The sequence below is a fragment of the Acromyrmex echinatior genome, chromosome 2 (genome assembly GCF_024713525.1).
Source record: "Acromyrmex echinatior isolate Ae372 chromosome 2, ASM2471352v2, whole genome shotgun sequence".
NCBI classification, from domain to species: domain Eukaryota; kingdom Metazoa; phylum Arthropoda; class Insecta; order Hymenoptera; family Formicidae; genus Acromyrmex; species Acromyrmex echinatior.
Window position 1 is genome coordinate 1865308 of NC_141853.1, and position 23479 is coordinate 1888786.

The following is a 23479-nucleotide window of genomic DNA, read 5'->3' on the forward strand; positions in this document are numbered from 1 at the left end:
TCTAATGATATCTCAACTAGGATTACAGTTCCTAACCTTCGTCTTGATCCGCTCAAAAATATGACCATTTTTTTTTTGAAGCCTCCTTATTAATCATTAGAATGTCCAATGTAACTGAACTAATGCTCTATGACATCCGGCACACTTGTTATGTATTGACTACATAGTCACGCAAGTCCCATATAAAATACAATATTCCTAGAATGTTATATGAATGTTAAAAGGGAAAAATAATATTTATACATTCTCGAAATATTGTGTACTTACAGAGTCATATGTCCAGATATTTTTGTAAAATCTCCTATCTCCGTAGAAGGCATACAATTTTGAAATTTATTTAAAGAATAGATATTTATTATTAGGTGTTGGAATTAATTCGTAGCGTTTTTTAATGAAAGAATGTTATTTATTTCACATGAGCATTAAAAAATACATTAATGAAAGTACTTCCCATCACTTGTAAAACGCTACGAATTAATTCCAACACCTAATAGCAAAAAATGTATTTGTAAATTTATTTTTATTGAAAAGAGATAAAATAAAAATACATTGTATTATATAATTTATTTAGACTACTTTTATATTCTTAATTCAATTAAACGATTATACGTAAGTATATTATTGATAATGATTGCCAGAAAAGAGTCCTTTCAACGATATAATTTTCTACATGCGTCATTGTCTCGAGAAAACACTTGATCATCGTCGATAACAAAAGAAAAAAACATTGACAAGTATCATGAGACTGCAATCATAGCTTTAATTACTTGATTACTTGTCTTATCACAAACTATCGGCTTTGCTCTCTTCTCAGAAACGCTTCTGTTTTTGTCTGTTGTTATTCGCTAGTGACTATGCTAACGAACTCTTTTTGCTAATATGAGGAAGCGACCGAGCTAGCAGTTCTAGGATCGAGTATGCGACATGTTGTTTTTGTCTTGTGTAGGCCAAGGAAACTAATCCCATTTAAATTGATTTGCTATAAATTATGATCTCCTTTCTCATTAATATTTGTCTTATTTCGATTCGCTATAATCATAATATTAATCATATATGCCTTAAGATGTTTTTTTCATGTCTTTCTTTTTTTTTTTTTTTTTTTTTTTATTAAATTTAATAATAGCTTCGCTTTATTGCTTTATATTGAGTTTATAAAATAATTTATAAAAAAAAGGACATAAATAGAATTAGATAAAATATATAATTAAAATATTATTTGCAATAATAAAATATATTATTAAAATATTATTTACACACATAAAAATTTTAATGATATTGCAGAAATCTAACAGAAATTTATTATTTATTATTAAGAAATAATTGCAATACTACTACTACTACTGTTAATCTATAGTTTATATTACGTATACTATTTTTAATGAGCAGAGATTTTTAGTGAGCAGTTTATGCAGAAGTTATGTGAACGTAGGATAACTGTCCCTATTAATATGCCTTTTAGCCAATTTGCTGATTACTGAATTAATTATTAAATATTGTAACTTTAATTTTATCTTCTTTCAATCAATATCGGTTTTTTAACTACTTTATTTTCTTATAATATTTCTTTAATTTAAAAAATATTAATACTTTATATTGCTTTTGACAAAAATAGAAAACATGTTTTTGTTCCTATTAGTGAATCCTCTAAGCGGCAATGGCCCTATTAATGTGTCCCCAATTTGTTTGCCTATCTACATTTGACTCATTTTAACATATAGTTAAAACAGGTAATAAATTTAAGCTAATTGTTTATATTAATATTACATAAATCATTATTTCAATTATATTTATTTCAAAGTACACTCATAACATAACGTTCTCAGTTCCAATACAGGACACATTAATAGGAACAAACTTAAAATCTTGCGATACGTATTACTTATCACATAAATTCCTCATTCGAAAAATATTTGAAATACTTTAATACTCAAAAAATAAAATATTATTTTCGAAGTATCGTATGCATTAATAATTTAACTTAACAAAAAAAAATTTTTTTCTTATTTATTTGTGCTTTTCTTTATGACTTATCAAAATACAAAAGCACACTAATAGGAACAGGCACAGTAATTGGGACAGAAAATTTTTATCAAAATATATAATGTTGCGCCTGCACATCCGATTCGCGAAGTCGTTCTCGTGGACGTACTCCAGAACCGCGAAAATAAAGAACACGAAAAAGGAAAATAAGAAACATTTATTAACAAGAAGAACACAAAATACCGAACACAAAACACAGAACACAGAATGATGAATGATAATACAGATGGAGAAACACGTCCAGACACGGCGACGGTTCAGCATTCAAATCTGATCTAATTAAACGGCTAATAGCTTCGACAACGCGCTCTTTTCTAAATACCACGAATGTCGGCAAACTTTACGGGTGACTTTTTCTCACTTTTTTCGTAACTGTATTTTCAAATTGTATAATTTATATGATTAAAAAAAAAATTGCATCTAGTCTAGAAATTTCGTCGCAGTAGCGACTCCATTTATTGAGAAAGTGCTAAACCAAAATGCACACAATTATCCACTGCGCACAATTATCCCATTTTCTTTTATATATAATTAAACATTGAATTTTATTAATACTAATAAAAACTTTCTTCTCTAACAACGCAGACCTCCAGGGGACATCTTAAGGACGTCCGTTTATTATGTCTTTGATTATCCTTTGAATTCAACATAATTCTAAGGATATCTTGAGGATGTTTCTCAGATAAAGTGCTATTAGATTATAGATAATTAAAGAAGTAAAAACTCATAATTCATAAATTTGTGGCATATTTCTATGTAAAATTAGTTAAAAGTAAATTCCACAAATGTGAAAATAAAATGAATTATGATCTTCTTTATTAAATACAATTTAAATAAAATGTATATTACTGATAATATTAGAATTAAAATATTACTGATAATATTATAATTAAAATTGTTTCACATGTTTGTAGGATTCTCTAAAATAGTTTTATTTATATTTCCTCTTTTTTATTTTTTGTAGTATCATTTTAAGCATAAAATTGGGGAGCAACATTAATTTAACTGGCACATTTGTCTGTAAAACAAGCTATAAGCTAACTTAATTTAGTTATTGTATATTGTTGCGTTACTATATAAATAGATTTATCGGGACTGAAGGCATTTTCGTATTTACAGACACTGTAATTCCTATTAACCTGAACTCCTCACCATCGCAAATCGAGTTAGGACACGGTGAAAAATTTAGTACTATTTTGCTAATTTATTTTTCTTTTTCTGCTAAAATATTGGAACAACAAAATAGTTCTAGAGCAACAAATTAGCAACAAAATACAGCATTAAATTTTTAATCATGTCCCAATTCGATTTGCAATGGTGGGGAATCCAGATTAATACACAGTGATCATTTCATCTTTATTTGATATTGGCAAACTATAAGGATGTTATGATTTATTGTGTTTTACACTGTCATCTGTGTCTCTTGTTGGAAAGCTCCAAAATAAATCAACAAAAAGTATTTTACATCGAAGTAAAAGATCTCTAGATCTTTTCATATATATTAATGTGTAAGTATTTTGTATAATTTTGGTTAAGCCTACTATATCAGATACTATTTTTGTTTATCTCATGAAAAAGTTAATTATTGCAAAATTTTAAATATTATAAAATCTGCTATGTCATCTGACAGAAAACATTTTCTAGTTCATATTCATATTTCAAAAGTTTTATTTGTATCTTTTGTTTAGAAATGTGATTCAAAAACAAAGTGATACAACAGTATATATTGACCTTCTTCTATTACATACAAGAAATTACTTCCGTTTTACGGAATAATTATTTGACTTTTAACTCTCTAAGGTAGTAAATTCCTTTATATTATAATTATTCCTTATCTTGCATCATTCTTTATAAGTATATTATATTCAGCTACAGATATTAAGTCTTTTAGAATCTTAGTTTTAAAGAATCAAGTTTTTTGGAATCTCATAATTCTATATAAACATAATTCTGTATAAAACTTTATTTGTTATTATTAATCTGATCGTTTATGCATTAATTAAAAAACTTTAAATTCTGAATTGTTCGAATATGAAGAATACCTATATTGACTATGGAAATTTTCGTGTTGGTTTTGTCTTTATAATGTCAACATTATTACGCATTATTACGCATCAAAACTTTTATGATGTAATAATCGTTTATTTTGAGTAGTTCTTCTATTTATTATCTTATGATTTTGTGATTGTTTAATGATTACGTTGTACACATAACACATCATGAAGACACAAGGACATTCATGGTGTCGATTCGAAAAATATGCGTGTCAAGAGAATGGGCCATCTACTGGACCACGAATAAGGTCAGTTTCACTATATTCATACAATTCTTAGACTTTAAAACTAATCATCATTATATATACATATTCATTATATATATATATATACACGTGTATAATATCTAATACTATTTTAGATATCTATCACATCTGAATTTCTCTAATCCTCCTTTATATAAGTTATGTCTTACATGAATGTGCTCAATCATGTTATTATAGAATCAAGCAATTTTCTTATGACATAAAAGTCAGAAAAAAGACAAGATTATAAGGTATGTGAGTTTTTAGATAAATATTACATTGATCATATGTGTCATATTACTTTATAATGTAATTCTTTTCAAATATTAACATCCTCTTTCTTAGTTTTTTCACTCCAACAATCTTATAGTTTTATAATCTTAAACAATCTTATAGTCTTAAACAATTTTAGTTTCAAATAATTCTTATTTTTAATTTTAGATAACACGAAGAAGAACGAAAAACAAATTTATTGATCTATCAAGTTTGATCAAGATTAGAATAAAATATTCCACAATCATTTTTTTTTATCTGGCAAGTAGATTGCCTTCTCCAGAATGTCTGAAGCCGACCCTGGCCATGGGTGAAAGTGATCTTAAAATCGACGAAATGACCAGCCCCTTCTCGTCGTGTCCGGCAATATGTGTTCATACCAGTTATACTTCATGAATAATATTTGCCTCATCGTTTTGCAATGACCGTAGTATAAAAACACACGATGATACGGCGTATATTGCTCGGACAGCTACAGTTTTGTAATCCTAATTACATTCCGAGGAAAGGAATTGTCTCAATAAAATTAAACGTGAAACTACAAAAATTGCAAATCTTTTTGTAATGTGAATATAACTGAATATGTATTGAAAATATAACACGCGTTCCTTTCAATGCACAATCTTATAGGTAAATCTGTTATTACTCTAGTAATAGAAGGTCTAAAGCTTATAAGGTCAAAGTAATCTACAATCTAGGTGCTAAAAAGTAAAATATGAAGTTGTTAAGTATATCTCGTTGGCATAACGTATTAAATCCGTTGATTTGACTGCCATAGATTCGACAAAGAACGAAATTATATTCTACTTTGATACATAAACGACAATTTGTGCAATCGCACAATTGCGCAAAATGATTGCTCCGCAATTTCCGGCTAGTTTCTTCAGTTCTTGTAGCATTATACGTGGATTTCTTAATCCGGCCTAAACATTTTTCACGAAATATAAGTTATTCAACGTCATGGTCAACTATCACCATCCAACGTCATAAACGCCTACTTTAATACATAAAACCTTTCAAAACCGTTCAAATCGTCCTTGCTTTATTTAGTTGACATGAATTTCTTGTGTAAATCAAAAATTGTTACGTCTACTTTCTTAAAATATTTATATTTTTAATTAATAATTAATTTAATGGTATTTTAAGTAATAAATAATATTGAATAAATTTTATATATTTTTTAAATCTTCTTAATTTTCTTGAAAATTATTATTGACTATTTACTATTTAATATTAACAATGATTTGTTGTCTTTTGATAGATCAAGAGATTTTCTCGTTACAGCAAAGACCCAGATAGTAAGAGTTCAAACAGAATAATTCAATTATTATGCCATCAATTTAGAATTCATTTTTCAGACACAAAAAGAATTCTTTTTCTATACAATTCTGAAAAAAATTCTTTTTGTATTTGAAAATATACTTAGAATGATATACAACTTCTTTTTGTGTCATCTAAGAATGATTCGAGCAATTTTTGAGATACTCTTCCTTTTAAATCATTTATCCTTGAAGTCGAAAACATTAAACAAATATGCAAATTCATTCTCGGAATATTATCGTCACAACTTCATCAAACTTATCAAGCGAAAAGGATGGAATGTTATTTGCTTGTGCGGAAATTTCCCTTACATTGTGTTGCGCTGAGATAAATGCATAAGAATATGAGGTTATTTGTTGCTAGTCATTCATTATTGGTCTTATGAATTAGCACAAAAAAAATATTAATATTTCATGTTCTCGAATAATTCCATATGTTCTCGGATTCTATAAAATTTTAATTGTATTTGTTTGTGCTAGAATTTGATTTTTAAGGCTTTAAAAATTTGTATAATCTCACATGTATGTAAATTGTTCCTCAAATTATGAATGTATCGATTATATATACTACTAGTAGATATATGTTACTTTGTCTTAAGTGTCATATTTAAAAATTAATACAGTCCAAGCTAAAATTTATATTTTATGAAAGAGTACAATAATACAGAAATATATATAATAGTATAAGAATTAAAAATATAAAAATTTAAAAGTTGTATACTGGCTTAGGATCAAATTAGACAATTAAAAACTATTTGACCTTGACCGTGTGAGTGATTTCATATCTCGAATATATATATTCTCTTTTTCTGTGGCCTTCGATCTTTTATCAATGGATTCCGTCTGAACCTCCGTGACTTATCGAACGGGTATAATGGCCTGACGAAATTACTGACCTTGAATAACTGTATAATCAACAGTAGAGATATCGTGTTTTATAGAAAGCCTATCAATATGAGAAAGCATAATCTTGTGAAAGGAATTAGAAAGCTGATACGATTAAATATATAATTTTTGTTTAATATCAAAAATTTCTAATTATCTAGACCGCATTTCGCTAAAGAATAAAGGAATGTACATATAGAAAATCGGCACATTTGAAGGCACTCTTTTAATGTTTTAATGTTTTAAGGTCAATATTGATTAACAGTCACTTTATATTGATAATATAACTGCAAAATTAATCTAACTAGGAGATGTTTTGTCGTAGGATGTTTTGTTGAATGTCGTTAAATGACTCGATCAGCTCCTTTTACTGGAAATTTGTTGTAGTAATTGTGTTATCACATACACACACATATTATTATACAAGAAAAAATATTCGTAAAGCACGCCTTTTTACAAGTGTCTCACTTGTAGAAAATAATATAGAAAGTATTTGACATATCAATCTAAAGAACTTACTTATTGCTCTTTTAATTTTAGTAAAAATTTTTAAATTAAATTTAAAAAATATATTTAGAATATAATATGAATATATATAGGATATATAACACAATTGTTACAGATATATCGACATTAAAGTCTGATTAAACTTTGAAGTTTTAATAAACAAATATTTAAAAGAATAAGTTCCAAGAATTTTAATACAACATAATATAGAATATAAAATAATATACAAACTAAATAATATTCACTTTCAACTGCGTTTGATCCCATATCTCATAATAACGTAATTCTGACGCATAATAAACAAACCAGTTACTATCCAATTAAAAATTTGTATCCTTGATCTTATTTCTTTCTGAATGACTATTACGAATAATTCTGTTATTAACATACATTCTTGCTAACACATTCATTATTGTTTTCATTTTATATAATCTTACATATATCTTACATACGTTATGGCTTAATTCATCCTGCGACCTTCTTGCAGTTATGCTGAAACTTTCATTACGAAGATTGATGTAATTTTAGCTGATGTAAGTGTGTTAATAACTTCCGCCTTCATATAAGAAAATAGCACGATTCTCTATAATAATAGAACCATGACCTACCACAATCTAAGTTTGAACTTGATATTCATATTTTTTATTCACTTTCTCGTGTTAGGTATAAATATGCTGAGATATATAACTAAACAGATGCTAATGCATTCTTCTTTTCTGAAGTAATAAGAAAATAATCTTAATAGGATAAACTCTCACTGTCGATTACGTCTTATCAATAAGATAAGAAATACCATGTACTACTTTGTCACAATTATCTAATTGTTAATATTAAGTATCTGGTTTCGGCTTGCTTGTTTAGAATTTATTTTACGAAACTTTCAATTTTCATTTGCTTATAATGTATTCTTATTTTTAAATCAGCTGCAACAAATCAAAACAAAATATGCCACCTCGGAAGTATCTGATATGTCAAAACGGAAACAGATAATATGAGTTGAACAGAGTATGATGTCAAGTGCTACGTATGCGTGTGACCCATAAAAAGAAATGGAGAAGAACGATACCACGCGTTTCTTCACGCGATACAACGCGGGCAAACACGCGATGCGATATACGTATTGCCTGTCCGCAATCACTAGTCTGTATATATCATATAGCTCTATTTAATGACATGGCCCCGGCGCATTGCACAGGACGAGAGTATTAGAAAGTTGATAGCCGCAACGGTCGCATGGATCTATGAATGTGGCATAGTAATGTCAATGCGCCCCGTTACGATGTATGACGATAATAGATAAATGATTTGCAAGGTGCATTGAACAATTTATCATGGTTCTTCAATCAAAGACTTATTCACCTTTCGTCTTTGAACAGTGCAGTGCGCTCGAAAAATCATGCAATACTCATTTTACTTCGATATGTTTCGGCGATAAATATTATATCTCTCTTTGATCACTTGATATAATGATCAAATAAATATGCTATGTGAAAATTTCGCAGATGATACTATCGATTTAATCTATTAAAAAACCTATTAATGGTACGCAACCGGTTTTCCTTTTTTCATTTCCTTTTTTTATTTGTTTTATCCTCGATCGATCTTACTATCGCTTGAGCGAAATTGCATAATTGCATAATTTACAATAAGTATTCGAATAAGATCTGAGAATTTAATTCAAACTCGTTTAATTCAAGTTTAATAGATATCACGCCCATTAACTCCAATGCATTGAAATTTTAAATAAAAAGTAATCTTTTCTAGCGATAGAGAAAATTGCTCTTATAAGAAAAAATTAATAAAAGATTTTGGATAAAGTAATAAATTTTGTATTACGTAAGAGAGTGCATATCTCATGTGATGCAAAACATGAGTGAAAATCATGCTGCGCCTGCCGTTCATACCATATGGCAAAAATAAAACAAGTAGAAACTTGTATTCTCTTCTCGCCGAACCTAACGGTATCGCAGAATGAAGGATGCAGGTATAGGATAAGAACGCCCGGAAGAGGCGTTAAAAAAGGAGCAACGTAGAAAAAGCATAGAAGTAATTTTCTTCTTTCACTTCACGCTATTTAAAAAGTATTTTTACAACTTTAAAATTGTATTTCTAAGATTCAAAAAATATTTAAAATAGATTTATGATCGATACATCCAAAAATAAGAAATTAAATTGGTGCACAAAAATACACAAAAATCTTAATTATTATCAAAAAACATTTTCTATTTATTAGCTTCAAAAATTTCAATAACAGAATATTACTTGAAAGTTTAACACTGAATGATATTGTATTTCACACTTCCTTTACTTTTCTACATATAAAATAATTGAAATCAAGAACTCTTTTCAATATATTTTTACATGTAATGTAATATAATATAATGTATTGTAATGTGAAGTATTGTGTATGTTACTTTATATATGTATGTGTATATATACACACGTATGTGATGCATAAGTAATTCTATTATTGTATAACTACTATTACATGCAATTATTCTTTTAAGACATTTCCTAATCACAATCAAATTAGAAAATTCAGTTTTCTTGATTTCTTAAAATAACAAGTTCTTACGAAGACATGTTAAGGATAAACTAATGGGCGATAGTGAAGCTAATCGAAGTGATGCGTATATAACTGTGCTGTGCAACCTGTCCTCTATCACTCGTGTTCCACTGACCCAGTACACTTTGACCTCCATTATGTTGCACATAGCATTTAACATAGTGCACGTGTTTGTACAAGATATTTTATATCTATCGGCTTTTTTAATAAATTATTTAACAATAATTTTCCCTGTTTTTTTTTTCATAAAAAAAAGAATAAACAAGAGTTTTATCTAAGAATTAACTTAATACAAAATAACAGAAATTTAATCTACATTTTTACTTTTATTAACAAGATAAGCAATTAATTACTTGGCCATTGCAATTTCTATAATTAGTCAATAAAGCAATTTTTAATCGATTTTAATCTTTTAATCGATTTATGTGTCATTAGTTCTGTCATATAATTAAATTTTTAACTCGCACTAAAAATACCGTGTTAACATTATCCAGCAGCGTGAATCAGCATTATCATTTTGTGATATTTCAAGCGTGAAAATATCTAAATGATTTTTAAAGATTAAACATTTTTCTTATTCATAAGATATTAACAAAACCTATACGGAATAATAAAAATCATACATTCTAATATCCATTATTTAACTAATCTAACAACGATGTTTTATTAGATAACTTATAACTCTCATATAATTACTCTTGTTGAAATACTGAGATTTAATTAGCGGTATTATTAACATAATTCAATCGCAAACTATAATGTTGAAATCATAAATTGTAATTATTAGAATCATTATTTTCAGTATAATTAATTTTTTCATCTGCGATTATTTAATAACTTTTATCGTTAGGATTTGCAGAAAAATGTAAAATATATTCAAGATAAGAATATTATCTATTTTCATGTTTTACGAAAGCAAAAGTGATATAATAAAAAGAGAAGATAATAATAAATTAAAATCTATCATATTCAAAGATATAACTAATATTCCAAAAAATGTTGCCACACATATTTTGCGTATATATTTTTATCAAATTAAAAGACTATAAGAGGAGAAGGTATTTAATTAAATTTTTACGAAAAAAAAGAAATATGAATGAATAGTTAGTATGTAAATGTTTTCATTAAAGTAAATAACAATAATTCAAAGATACTGCGCACTCTTTCAGTATTATTTTAAAATTTCTAACGTTTGCGTGTAGCTTACAGTGTAGCAATTGTAAGGTCGAAATAAGATTTATACGATGAGATGATTCAGACATTTTGCTAATTAGCAATCTTTTAAAAACATTAAGGCGGATTTATTTTTTTAACACGCCAACTTGCAAAGTGTTTCTCTTATTATGTTACTCATTTTGTAATTAGAGCTATTATCTTCTAACATCAGTTAGAAACATATTAGCAAATTGCTTTTTCAAGCTAAAAACAAACTTTGAAATAAACACTTAATATAAGATTTATTGTAGAAATATCGTACGTTAAAAAAACAGATTAATTAATATGTAGAAGGACACGATAATTGCAAAAAGTCTACTGAAATTTTATTTTAAAAAATTAACTTTATCAAACACTTTTTATTAGTGCGACTTTTACAAAAATTGAACATGAAGTGTGGCAAGAGCTATCGCTAATCAATTGCATGCCACAGTAGGAATTACAGTGAATCTAACGATTAACAATTCTCTCTCTCTCTCTCTCTCTCTCTCTCTCTCTCTCTCTCTCTCTCTCTCTCTCTCTCTCTCTAGTTTAGTTTATCAAGATAACAAAAATATTTTGACTATCATGTTACAAGAATTAGCTGGTCGACCTTGTACGCAACGTTAATTATGCACGCTCTTTAAATGTGGTGAGAGTTGCGGTATGATACGCAACGGCTCTCACTTTGATACTTGTTATTCATGAACGATAATCATTGTAAGGTAATCGTATGTTCTTTAGCAGAAATATTGCACTAAGAAGGAAAACACATTGTTTCGACACTAAAACGCGCAAATTAATTAACATCTGGTAAAATTAAGTATTCAAATGAGAATTAAAATCCTTTATTTTATTTACATAATTTTTAATGAAATATATAATTAATACAATACTATGTGTTTATATGCATTATATTGTAATAAATATATAAAGAAAAGCCTTCTATTATAGGCGCCTACTATGAGATAGCGGCCTTTCTATTAAACTAATAAACGCTATCTATTGATTTCACCATAAATTTATTGCTCTTGGAAAGAAAATTATTTAGTGGAAAATTCATTATTAGATCATTCCTGTAGTCGTTATAAAAAAACATTTTAGAATTTGGATGTCTTCAAGTTTCGTTGAGATGAGTCTTTAAACCTTGTTTATTATTTAATAAAAAGTAAATATTTGGCAATAAATTCTTCATGTAGTGATAGAGTAAGATTGTATTAATAGAAAAATATGGGATATGTGAATTGCTTAATTACAGAAGTTAAATTTGATGATCGTAAAACCGTAATGCGTGGAAATCGTAATTTGAGATATTTCTAATATAAAATAATCTATGTCATACCGAAAATCGCTAAAGTATAAATGTTATTGTGCAATAATAAAAAGGATAAAAACAGAATGCTTATTTCTGCGATGCTTGATTCCAAGTACAAGTAGTCCTGAGTACAATGCAACGTATGCTCATTTTGCGCACACACTGGCAAACTAATATCTGTTTGTATTTGAGAAACATTACATAAAGTTTTTCAATTGCAATACTGATGTACTTTGCATTTTATTATTGATTTTTCGGGACATCTCAATTTTTTGACTTTTTAATTTACTCACCTTCACATTTTAATTTAAAAAAAAAGGAGAATTTGAATTAAATTTTACATAACATATTATCTCAAAGCTTATTACATTACTTTCAAAATAATTTATTCTGTTTTTTAAATTCTGCTCATGAACTCCCAGCATTTACCCAAAATGTCAAATGAAATCAGTATATCATAATAGAATCCTTTCCTATACATATATTATAATATATATAAATTAATATATATAAATTAATTAGATTCTGAGTTAAGTAAAATGTGTGTATGTATGTGTACATGTCGTTATTATTACTAAAATATTCAATATAAAAAGAAATGATATAAATCAACGTTCTTTTTTAACTTTCTATTAAAAATTATCATTACTCTCTAAATCTGAATCAGTGGATAGTCACTAATTACTCAGTGACATACTTGGCACTGATAATTAGTAAAGTTCAATTAAAAAGGAAAGAATGTTTGAGCATTATATAACTAAAATACTGATATTTGCACATTAATTTCAATTTACCAATACCATATTTATTGAATTTAAGCACTAAAACAAGATTAAATCACATAATAAAGATTAGCTAGGTTAAAGATCTCACATTTAATTCACTGATTATTAGTGGCACACTTGGCACTAATATCAGTGATTATCCACTGATTCAGATTTAGAGAGTAAGAAATTTACAGCTAAATTTAAATATAATATTTAAATAGATTATTCTTATATTATAAGAACGTTTTTTATTTCATATATTTTTATTTCAAATTATTTCTATATATAATATTAAAAATAATTGAAATTTAATTTGTATTCTAAACGTTAGTAAACATAGAAACAGTTATATATCTAATTGCTAATATTTCACTAACAAAAAATAATACTCTTTTTTACAAAGATAGAAAGAGAGAGAGGGGGGAGGGAGGGGAGAGGGAGAGAGAAAGGGGATAAGAGTGTGAAAGAAGAAGAAGAAAAGGAAAATGAAATTAAAATATAAGAAAATCATGACTAACTTGTCTATTGTTATAGTAAAATTAAGTGTGCTAGCAACATATAACTTTAATATATTTTTAAAAAATTCATAAATTATTATAAAAAATAATAAATAAATTTGAATAAATTCAGATATTTTCAAAGCACCCGGTATGTACTTTAACAATTCTCACCATGAAGAAACTGTTTGTCATATATCTACATCGTATTTCTTTGACAATTACCATGACTTGCGTATTCAAATGATACATTATTAGCAGACTATCTTGTAAAGATCAATTAACGCTAAATCGACTACCTTTCAGATACCGACTAATTAAGGAAAGTGTCGAATGAACAATGGCAATTTACTACTCATGCTGTAATATTGTTCCGGTCTGATTACCGGCACGAGTTCGCAAGCATCTAACAACGTATTATCATTAGTCGCGGCAGAAAATTGCAGTTAAGAGAGAATCGTGGTTTAGAACGGATTAATCGAATTACGCAAGAGTAAACCTTGTCATTGCTTAACCTATTTAAGTTTCAAGATTAAGTTCAACTAATTAATGCTTTAGATGAATATATAATATAATAAAAAAATCGGTATCTATAAATCAAAACAAAAATTTAAAAATTGCAAAATTTTCGAGCGCAACAAGTTTCTGCTTTACATAAAACTTAAAGTGGTTTATCGACAAATAAAACTAGTTACTCACCATGTCTGAGCTTTCCCTTCCTAGAGATTAGCAAGGACAACGGCCTTGGCACCTTTTCGGTACAAATATTATCACTGTTATCATTTCTCACACCAAAAAGAGCGTTTCTGCCAACTTTCATGTATTGCCTCCCCATCGCCTTCGGGGACCTCGTCCCGAACAAAGATGCAATAAACTTCATCTTCGTTCTTCGATTTACTCACGTTGTAGAAGAAATAATCTCCTTTCGAGACTGTTAATCGATAAAATAACTTCACTTAATGTAATTAAGCTAATAATAAGACACTTATTAGATCAATCACGTTATTTCAGCCGTTTCTTATAATGTTTATTAATATAAAAGAAAGCTCTTTGTTTTAATCACTCTTTTATTAGGATTGGTGTCCTCGATATTCGAACTGGAGTCGAAAGTGGAATAAAAAAATCTTAGATAATCCACTAGAAATTACTAATTAATTGTATATGCTCTAATTAGCAATTGTAAGCACGTTGACCCAAAATGAATATTGCGTGTGCAGGAGATCATCATCAATATCGTCATCATCATCATCATCATCATTATCATCATCATCATCATTATTATCATCATCTACTGTCACTGCACTGGGCATTGTTCTCACATTGAACACACAGCTGCGTCATCATTACCGTCGTCGTTATCATCACTACTGTCTGTCCCCCGCCGTTGTCTTGTCGATAGCGATTTCGACAGGTACCACTATACCACGTATTTCTTACGTTTGTATTACGCACTGCACTTTCACACCTGGTCCAGGTAAAATGTACATTCCCCCAGCTTCACTTTCACTCGCCGTCTCGCCGTTGGTCCTTCATTCTTGACTTTTGCCTGAAATGCAAAACCAAATCGAAATTAAATGAGGAAGGAGAAGGTGAAACTGACCGGAACCTGGACTGATCGTGAAAGAAAAATACAACGAAGAATAAATTTGCGACGCGATGCGTCCTGCAATGTAACTTTTGTCATCAGACACATATTATGTAAATGTGAAGTACGCATTTATACGAAATTTTTAGCGTAATGTCAATATTAAAACTGCTCAATTAAAGTTACAGAAAAATCACGGAATTTATATTTTTGAGCAAGCATAACTTCTAATCGTGTTTTATATATATATATATATATATGACAATTATCTTTTTAAACTATATATGAAACTATCTCTCTCATTTACATTTTAAACTATGTCCTAAATTGTATTCTATATATATTTTAATAAAAAGGCATACTATTTTATATTTTATACTTAATATTTGTTATTTCTTTTAACATTTATTATCTTTTTTAAGAGAATTTAAGGATATCATTTTTTAAATATACGTTTCTTGATTTCATGTAAATGTCAAGTTAAGTTTATGTAAAGTCAAGATGCAAGCTGTAACTTCAAACAATTGTATGACTGAGATATATACAACATGTGTATCACTATAAAACAAATATTTAGCAAATATTATTATATTTAGTAAATATTAATATATATGAGATAAATATTTAGTAAATATTAATTAGAAAAAGAAGAAGCATGATTAGTTAGATTACCATATGACCGGCATAAAAAATCAAGACATCTATGAAATAAGTGACTATTTTTTATAAAAATTCTCTTTAGATAAAATAAAAAGGAATAAGATTTTATTTCTTTGGAGGGAATCTCATTCCAAAAGACTGAAAATTGAACCAATCTTCAAAAAAGAATGAAAATATTTTTACCCTAAAAAAAGAATGGGAAATTTTCACTCCTTTGAAATGAAATTTTACTTTTTAAAGTGAGATTCCTCTCAAAAGAATGAAATCTCACTCCTTTTTTAGTAAAGTAAAATTTCGTTCCTTGGAGGAAATCTTGTTCTAAAAAAGTAAAATCTTCCGAAAGAGTGAAATACCACTCCTTTCCAAAGATGAAAATATTTTCACTCTTTTTCAAAGACTGGCTCAATTTTCAAAGTTTTTTTAAAAAATATTTTCTCTGTACAAATACTTTTTGCACTCACTGTATATGTATTGCAAATTATTATGAAATAATTATTTTGTTCCTGTTTAATGTATGCTTTTACTAATATGTGAGCAGTCTCGCAAAATTTGTTTGTCTTGCAATCTTTGTTATTGTTGATCGATTTTTTTGCAACACTGATGTAGGACGTATCCTGATTTTGGATGATTTTGAAAGAGTCCTAATTTATTTTTCAAAATGGGTGAAATGTCCTGATTTATCAATAGACAAACTTGCGCTTTTTTCGCATGATTATATTATTATATTTCATTCTGAAAATCTTTTGGAATGAGATCCACTCTAAGAGATTTACAGAATGAAGTAATATAAGCAAGCAAACAAAGCGCAAGTTTGCCTATTATTATAAATCAGGACATTTCACCTATTTTAAAAAATAAATTAGGACTCTTTCAAAATCATCCAAAATCAGGACACGTCCTGCTACATCAGTGTTGCAAAAAAGTCGATTAACAATAACAAAGATTGCAAGATGAAACAAAGAAAGATGAAAAGTTTGCGAGAATGCTCACATATTAATAAAAGCATACATTAAACAGGAACAAAATAATTATTTTGATCATGAATTTGCAGTACATATACAGTGAGTGCAAAAAGTATTCGTACAGAGAAAATATTTAAAAAAAAACTTTTTAAAAATATTATCCAGTGAGAAATAAGTCATTGAATTGATGTCGAATCAATACGATAATTTCAACACCAATTTCGATTCGATTTAATTGACGATCATTTCTTACTGAGAAATTAATAATTTATTCATAAAGAATAAAATAGACTATGTTTCTTAAAATTATTAGGTGTTGGAATTAATTCGTAGCGTTTTTTAATGAAAGAATGTTATTTATTTCACATGAGCATTAAAAAATACATTAATGAAAGTACTTCCCATCACTTGTAAAACGCTACGAATTAATTCCAACACCTAATATATATACTAAAAAGATATGTATTAATTATAGAAAATGTATCATCTGAAAAATAAGCGAAAATTAAAAATTGTATTGTTTGGATGCTCTAAGAAAAAGTATTCCTACAGTCGAGAAATTTAGCTTCTAAAATCAGAAATACATGCGAAACTTATTTGTTTATATTAGAGTATATTTATCATTGTATAAAATTGATAATTAATGTTTATTTTCTACAAAGATTTTTTTAATAAAAAATTTCCTTGTACTTTTTGCACTTATTGTATTTAATGTATACTTAAATGCAAATATATTTAATACACGAATAATTTGATCGTAAAATTATCCTTTCCGCTCCTGATGTCAATAATAGGTATACATGACAATCCAAACGCACCATATAATGCTATGAATACTATATCTAAAAGATACTATACAAAATGTATGAAACAATTATAAATAATTATTATAAATAATAAATAATTGTAAATAATTATTGTATCTATATTAATTATCGGATCATATTAGTCCAATTCTTCAATTCGTTAAAACTGTTCATAAAAACAAACCTATATATTATTATTTTATTTAAAATTGCTCTCTAACATCCTACTCTTTAATGTTTTAAAAGAAAATAACAAGAAAATAACAAATTGTTATATCTTGCACAATTAATTCTAAAATAATTTTTAAATAAATTAAAAAATTATATAACGTTTGAAATCAATGAACAAAAGTCGTTCATAAATGCATCGGATCATTTAAGGCATGAATATTATCAATAAATATTATTAATGTCTGACACACTATACATATATGAATAATTTATTTCTAATAATGATACACTACTATCGAACATCATTGAACAATATACCATAATTTAAGATTATGACGTATTAATCATTTTGCGACGTGACATAAATGCCACGCTATACATTAAATGATATCTGCTGAAACAGTAAATTAAGCAATTATATTGCTGGCGCACGCAATTGTAAATACCACCGAGGATTCTTTTATTCGTTATAATTGTTTTGTTTAACAAACATTTAATCGACCAATTGCTACAATAATTATAAGAAAAAATTAAAAGATTTACGTCAATAATGCAAAAAATAAATAATGTGTGTCATAAATATTCTCTTTTAAAAACATAATCTATCAAGAAAAAATGATCTATATATATATACAATAAAATAATGCAAAAAATAAATAATGTGTATCATAAATGTTCTCTTTTAAAAACATAATCTATCAAGAAAAAATGATCTACATATACACAATAAAATATCATCTTTTTGTTATTTTACTTTGTGTGTGGGTGTGTGTGTGTGTGTGTGTGTGTGTGTGTGTGTTTTATATAATCTTTAAAAAAATTCAAATTACTAATTATTAATGTAATTTTATGCATGCAACGGTAATTTTGTATACTAATGATGTCCTAATAAAGGTCGAAACGTTTATAGTTATATTAAAGATCATTTTGTACTTTTTATAAAGTTTAATTGCTAAATTTGCACTAAAAACTAACGTTGGCTTCTATGCTTTTTTATATTATGTAAGTTTTGAATTATAATTAAAGCCGTTTATAATTATACTTTGTTCAAACCATTAAATTATTAATCATTCCGAAAATCATCCAATAACATTATCTTTTCACAAGTTATGTGATCTAATATTATTGATACATAATTTAAATGGACAAATAGTTAATGAATAGTGTTGTCAAACTTGATACAATTGTAGATTTGATACATTTTTAATTATATTGGCACCTAGATACTACATCACAGAAAAGGTAGTAAGCAAATAAAAGAGATAAACAAAAGAGATAAATTTTTTCTATCTCTTGAAATACATAACAAATGATAACATTGTAATATAAACAAAAAGCAATAAAAAATGAAATATTGCAATCTAAAGATCGTTATTACAATAAGAAAAAATTATAAGAATTAGTCACATTACGATCTTATAAGATACTTTATATTGTGTAATAAATATTTTTAAATGATATTAAAGTATTGATGGCTACTGAACTTTATTTATTCTTATTAAGAATAAGTTCATACTAAATTTTTATATCTGTAATATGTTATAAAAAAAATGAATTAATTTTTCAAATGAATTAATTAACATTTAAAGCTTCTTAGTTATTACATGTTTTGGTTCTTAAATTGAGATTATCTTCAGATAATATAATAAACGCAGTTAATTTTTTACTAAAAAAGAACCCATAAACTCGATAGAAAACGTTAAACATGGAATGTCAGATGCTTCACAGAGAAACAGAAATTACTCACAAACGGTTTAACGACCGATTGTTGAGACTTAGTTCTAACAATGTTGATTCCATTGTCATTTCCGAGGAGTTTCTTGATATTCTGAAAAAACAAATTGTTAAAAAATATATAAAAATCTTGTAAAAATTTAAAAATTTATGTTAAAAGCAAGTAAAAACGTCATCTTGATAAAACACTCACTAATATAGTCATCAATATAGTTTTCATTTCGTATAATAAAATTTCCGTTAGAATAAAAAAAATATCATAAAAAAAATATCATAAAAACAGAGTGATAACATATAAAAAGAACTCGTATTGTTTTAATCTTTGTATAAAAATAATCTTTGTATTGGTTTTTTTAAATTAAGAGCTCTATATTCTTTATTATATAATTTCAAATTCATATAAAAACAAATTTAATGGAACATATTTTACATTTTTAAATATTTAAATATTCTTACTCATTAACATGTTGCTGAAATAAAAAAATAAATTATATAACTAAATGACAAAAATGTATTAGATTGAATGTATTAGATTGAGTTTACGGGTTCTTTTTTAGTAAAAAATGAACTGCGTTTATTATATTATCTGAAGATGGCTCAATTTAAGAACCAAAAGATGTAATAACTAAGAAGCTTTAAATGTTAATTAATTCATTTGAAAAATTAATTCATTTTTTTTATAACATATTACAGATATAAAAGTTTAGTATGACCTGAATTCTTAATAAGAATAAATAAAGTTCAGTAGCCATCAATACTTTAATATCATTTAAAAATATTTATTATACAATATAAAGTATCTTATAAGATCGTAATGTGACTAATTCTTTTAACTTTTTCTTATTGTATGATCTTTACATTGTAATATTTCATTTTTTATTGCTTTTTGTTTATATTACAATGTTATCATTTGTTATGTATTTTTCTCAAATAAAAGAAAAGGAGAAGCATAACAATTATTAAAAAAGAAAGAGAAAGTTAGAATAATATCTGAAAATCCTATTATATCGCTTTCTTTTATTGAAGAGATAACTGTAATTTTTACAAAAGATTAAAATATTTATTAGATAAAATATAAAATAGATTAATTTTTTATTTAATTTTAATATATATATATATATATATATATACACACACACACACACACACACACACACACACACACACACACACACACACACGAACATCAGGCGATGACTCACATTGGTATTTCCTTATTACATCATTACATTTACATTAATTTTTATTTTTTATTTTATAATTTCGGTATTCTAAATTCTACATTTAAGATAAAATTAATGTTAACTTTTCTCTATCAACTTTGTACATTTATAGAATGTAGAAAAAAATCATAAGCATGCCTATATTACGAAATAAAGATATATTCCTTGAGGGCAATAAATATATAAAACATTAGCTGCTTTCAAATATCGGTAATCTGATTTCGCACACTTTTTCTGTATTATATTAGGTGTTGGAATTAATTCGTAGCGTTTTTAATGAAAGAATGTTATTTATTTCACATGAGCATTAAAAAATACATTAATGAAAGTACTTCCCATCACTTGTAAAACGCTACGAATTAATTCCAACACCTAATAAATTTTTTAACTAATATTAAATTCATTTTTCCTTAATAGAAATATTTGATTAAATGTTCTTCCTTTTTGTAGGCTTCTAATTTTCAATCATATATTATTTTCACTATAAAAATGTAAACGTAAAAGCCAATATTAGATAGACATAAAAAATTAATATTAATAAAAATTAAATACAATAAATATTTCGACTTTTGATTTGAATCCTCTTCAGCTGATAAAATAACAAAATAACAACTGACAAAATAACAAAAATCATGGTAGAATTCGACAAGATGTTGTATTTCCAAAGATGCAAAATAATAGCACATTTTGATCTTAAATGCGGCTAATATGAATATAACGTTCAAAGTTATTTAGACTTGTATTATACACTCTTTATGCGCATTCCTTTGCCGTATTTCACCGTTATATTATTACAATTTTAATTTTCGATTCATGATGTAAATATTGTATTTAACCAAATACTAAAGTTTGATGATAACATTTTTTATTGCATCATATCTATATTTTTTATACACATCCATTTAGTGTCGGCTTTTGTTTGTACTTTATTTAAATTTTTCGAATATATTTATAATTAATTTTTTCGAAACTTTTATTCTTTTATATATTGTAAACATAAAATGTAAACAAAAATTTGAAGAAACAAAGACATGTTTAAAATCACCGAAACAACGAGAATTCACGCAAATTCATTAGCATGTACGTCTTAAATTTCTTCGACAAGTAATTCTTACAGTAAATATGATGACACATGCATAACCGTCATCGTAAATAAATGACTGAAAAAGTTTCCAAGAACATAGTGATTTCTCAAAATGTATGAAGACAACGGATTAGCAAATATTTCTTTACTAATTTGACATTGAAAGAGTGCATTTCTTTCTCGCCGAGTCATCAAGTTCGATTGAACGGAATGATTTACATCACAATGATGTTATCAGATGATACAGATTATGTCACACATCGAATGAACGTTATATACGCCCAAAGGCGCCTAAATTGCAACGCTGTTTTACAAAACTCGATAAATTAAGAGAGAGTTACGTAGAATTGCTTCAAGATCTTTTTAAGGTGGTTAATGGTCACACACGCCCGTTATAAATGCGAATTGCACTAGAGCGTTTCGGCTGCATTCGCATAAATCTGCCAGTCTTTCTCTCTTTCTCTTTAGGATTGCAAGTATACATGCGCGCACCTTACGCGTGGAAAATGATATACGCGAGTGCAATTTAACCTGGACTTTCTGTCTCGTGTCTACAAGGGCGATCGAGAACGGGATTTTCGCGCCACTGTCTCTTATTGCTTAATGCGTTCTTACAAAAACCCGTGCATTATTCAGCTAGTCTTGCCGCTTTTGCAGTTCAGCGAAAACATACCAGTAATGGTCCGGTAAGTTTCGATTGCATCTATGTTGCTTTATATATCTTTACATTATACTGTAATTTTTATTTGTACTACAATTATTATTGTGTTGAGAATAAAGATGATATAGTAAAGAATATAATACAATATATCTACTAATCTATTTGAAGAACTCGCTATACTGCAGGAAGAGACGTGTGTGAACAATTCCATACGAATCATATCAGAAATAAGATTTGTTTCGTTAAATACGTTTGAACATGATGCATTTTTCGTTGCTGCTTAACATACCATCACGATTGTCATGTGTAACCGATAATTGCAAAACAGTGATATCTACTTTGCGGTGACAGCATTTGCGATTGCAAATAGCTGATTAAGCTTAAGTTTCCGTTTATCGTTGCAGACATAATTACGTGATGTATATATTCACGTTAATTGTCGATCTCATTATCGAGCATATCTGATATTGAACTGTGTCATCAACGCGACTTTCGATCAAGGAGCAAGGAACAAGGTAGTCTTTCATTAAGTATTACGCAGAAGAATGTTAATCTATTTCTAGAAAGTGAAACGAGTGGAATTTCAAGTATTATTAAAAAGTTCATTGAACGCCCGTGGTATGCGAATTTCCAATCTTGGCGATAAGAAGAGCTATCTTCGGGATTTCAATCTTCGTCGGAAATAAGTTTATCATATGATATATGTGAACCGTTTACTTACAATTAGATATGTTATAAAAGCTATATTATGAAAGCTGCTCGTTTTGATGTAAATTTTGTATACCCTTACAAAAATTTAATTTAATATTGACTAATTTAATACTAAAAATTGAATAACAATGCTTTTAATACTCAAAATAAATAAATAAATAAATAATCACTACCTTCTGGTATTAAATTCTAAGAAATGCAGCGAACGTACTTAACGTAT

General features: G+C 27.2%; 1 protein-coding gene across 3 annotated transcripts in view; it reads right to left on the reverse strand.

Moving 5' to 3' along the window:
* dsb (scavenger receptor class B member debris buster) overlaps positions 1 to 23479 on the reverse strand; it is a 55995-nt gene that overhangs the window by 24665 nt on the left and 7851 nt on the right. The window contains exons 2-3 of one of the 3 annotated variants that reach the window (XM_087416640.1): positions 19594 to 19674; positions 14362 to 15208 (exon numbers count right to left, since the gene is read on the reverse strand). The exons of 1 other annotated variant lie outside the window; for it this stretch is intronic. In XM_087416640.1, the coding sequence (XP_087272766.1) occupies positions 14362 to 14542 (181 nt within the window). In that variant the 5' untranslated portion in view covers positions 14543 to 15208; positions 19594 to 19674. The remainder of the gene's footprint in view (positions 1 to 14361; positions 15209 to 19593; positions 19675 to 23479) is intronic. One more of the 3 variants, XM_011055286.2, reaches the window with a different exon arrangement.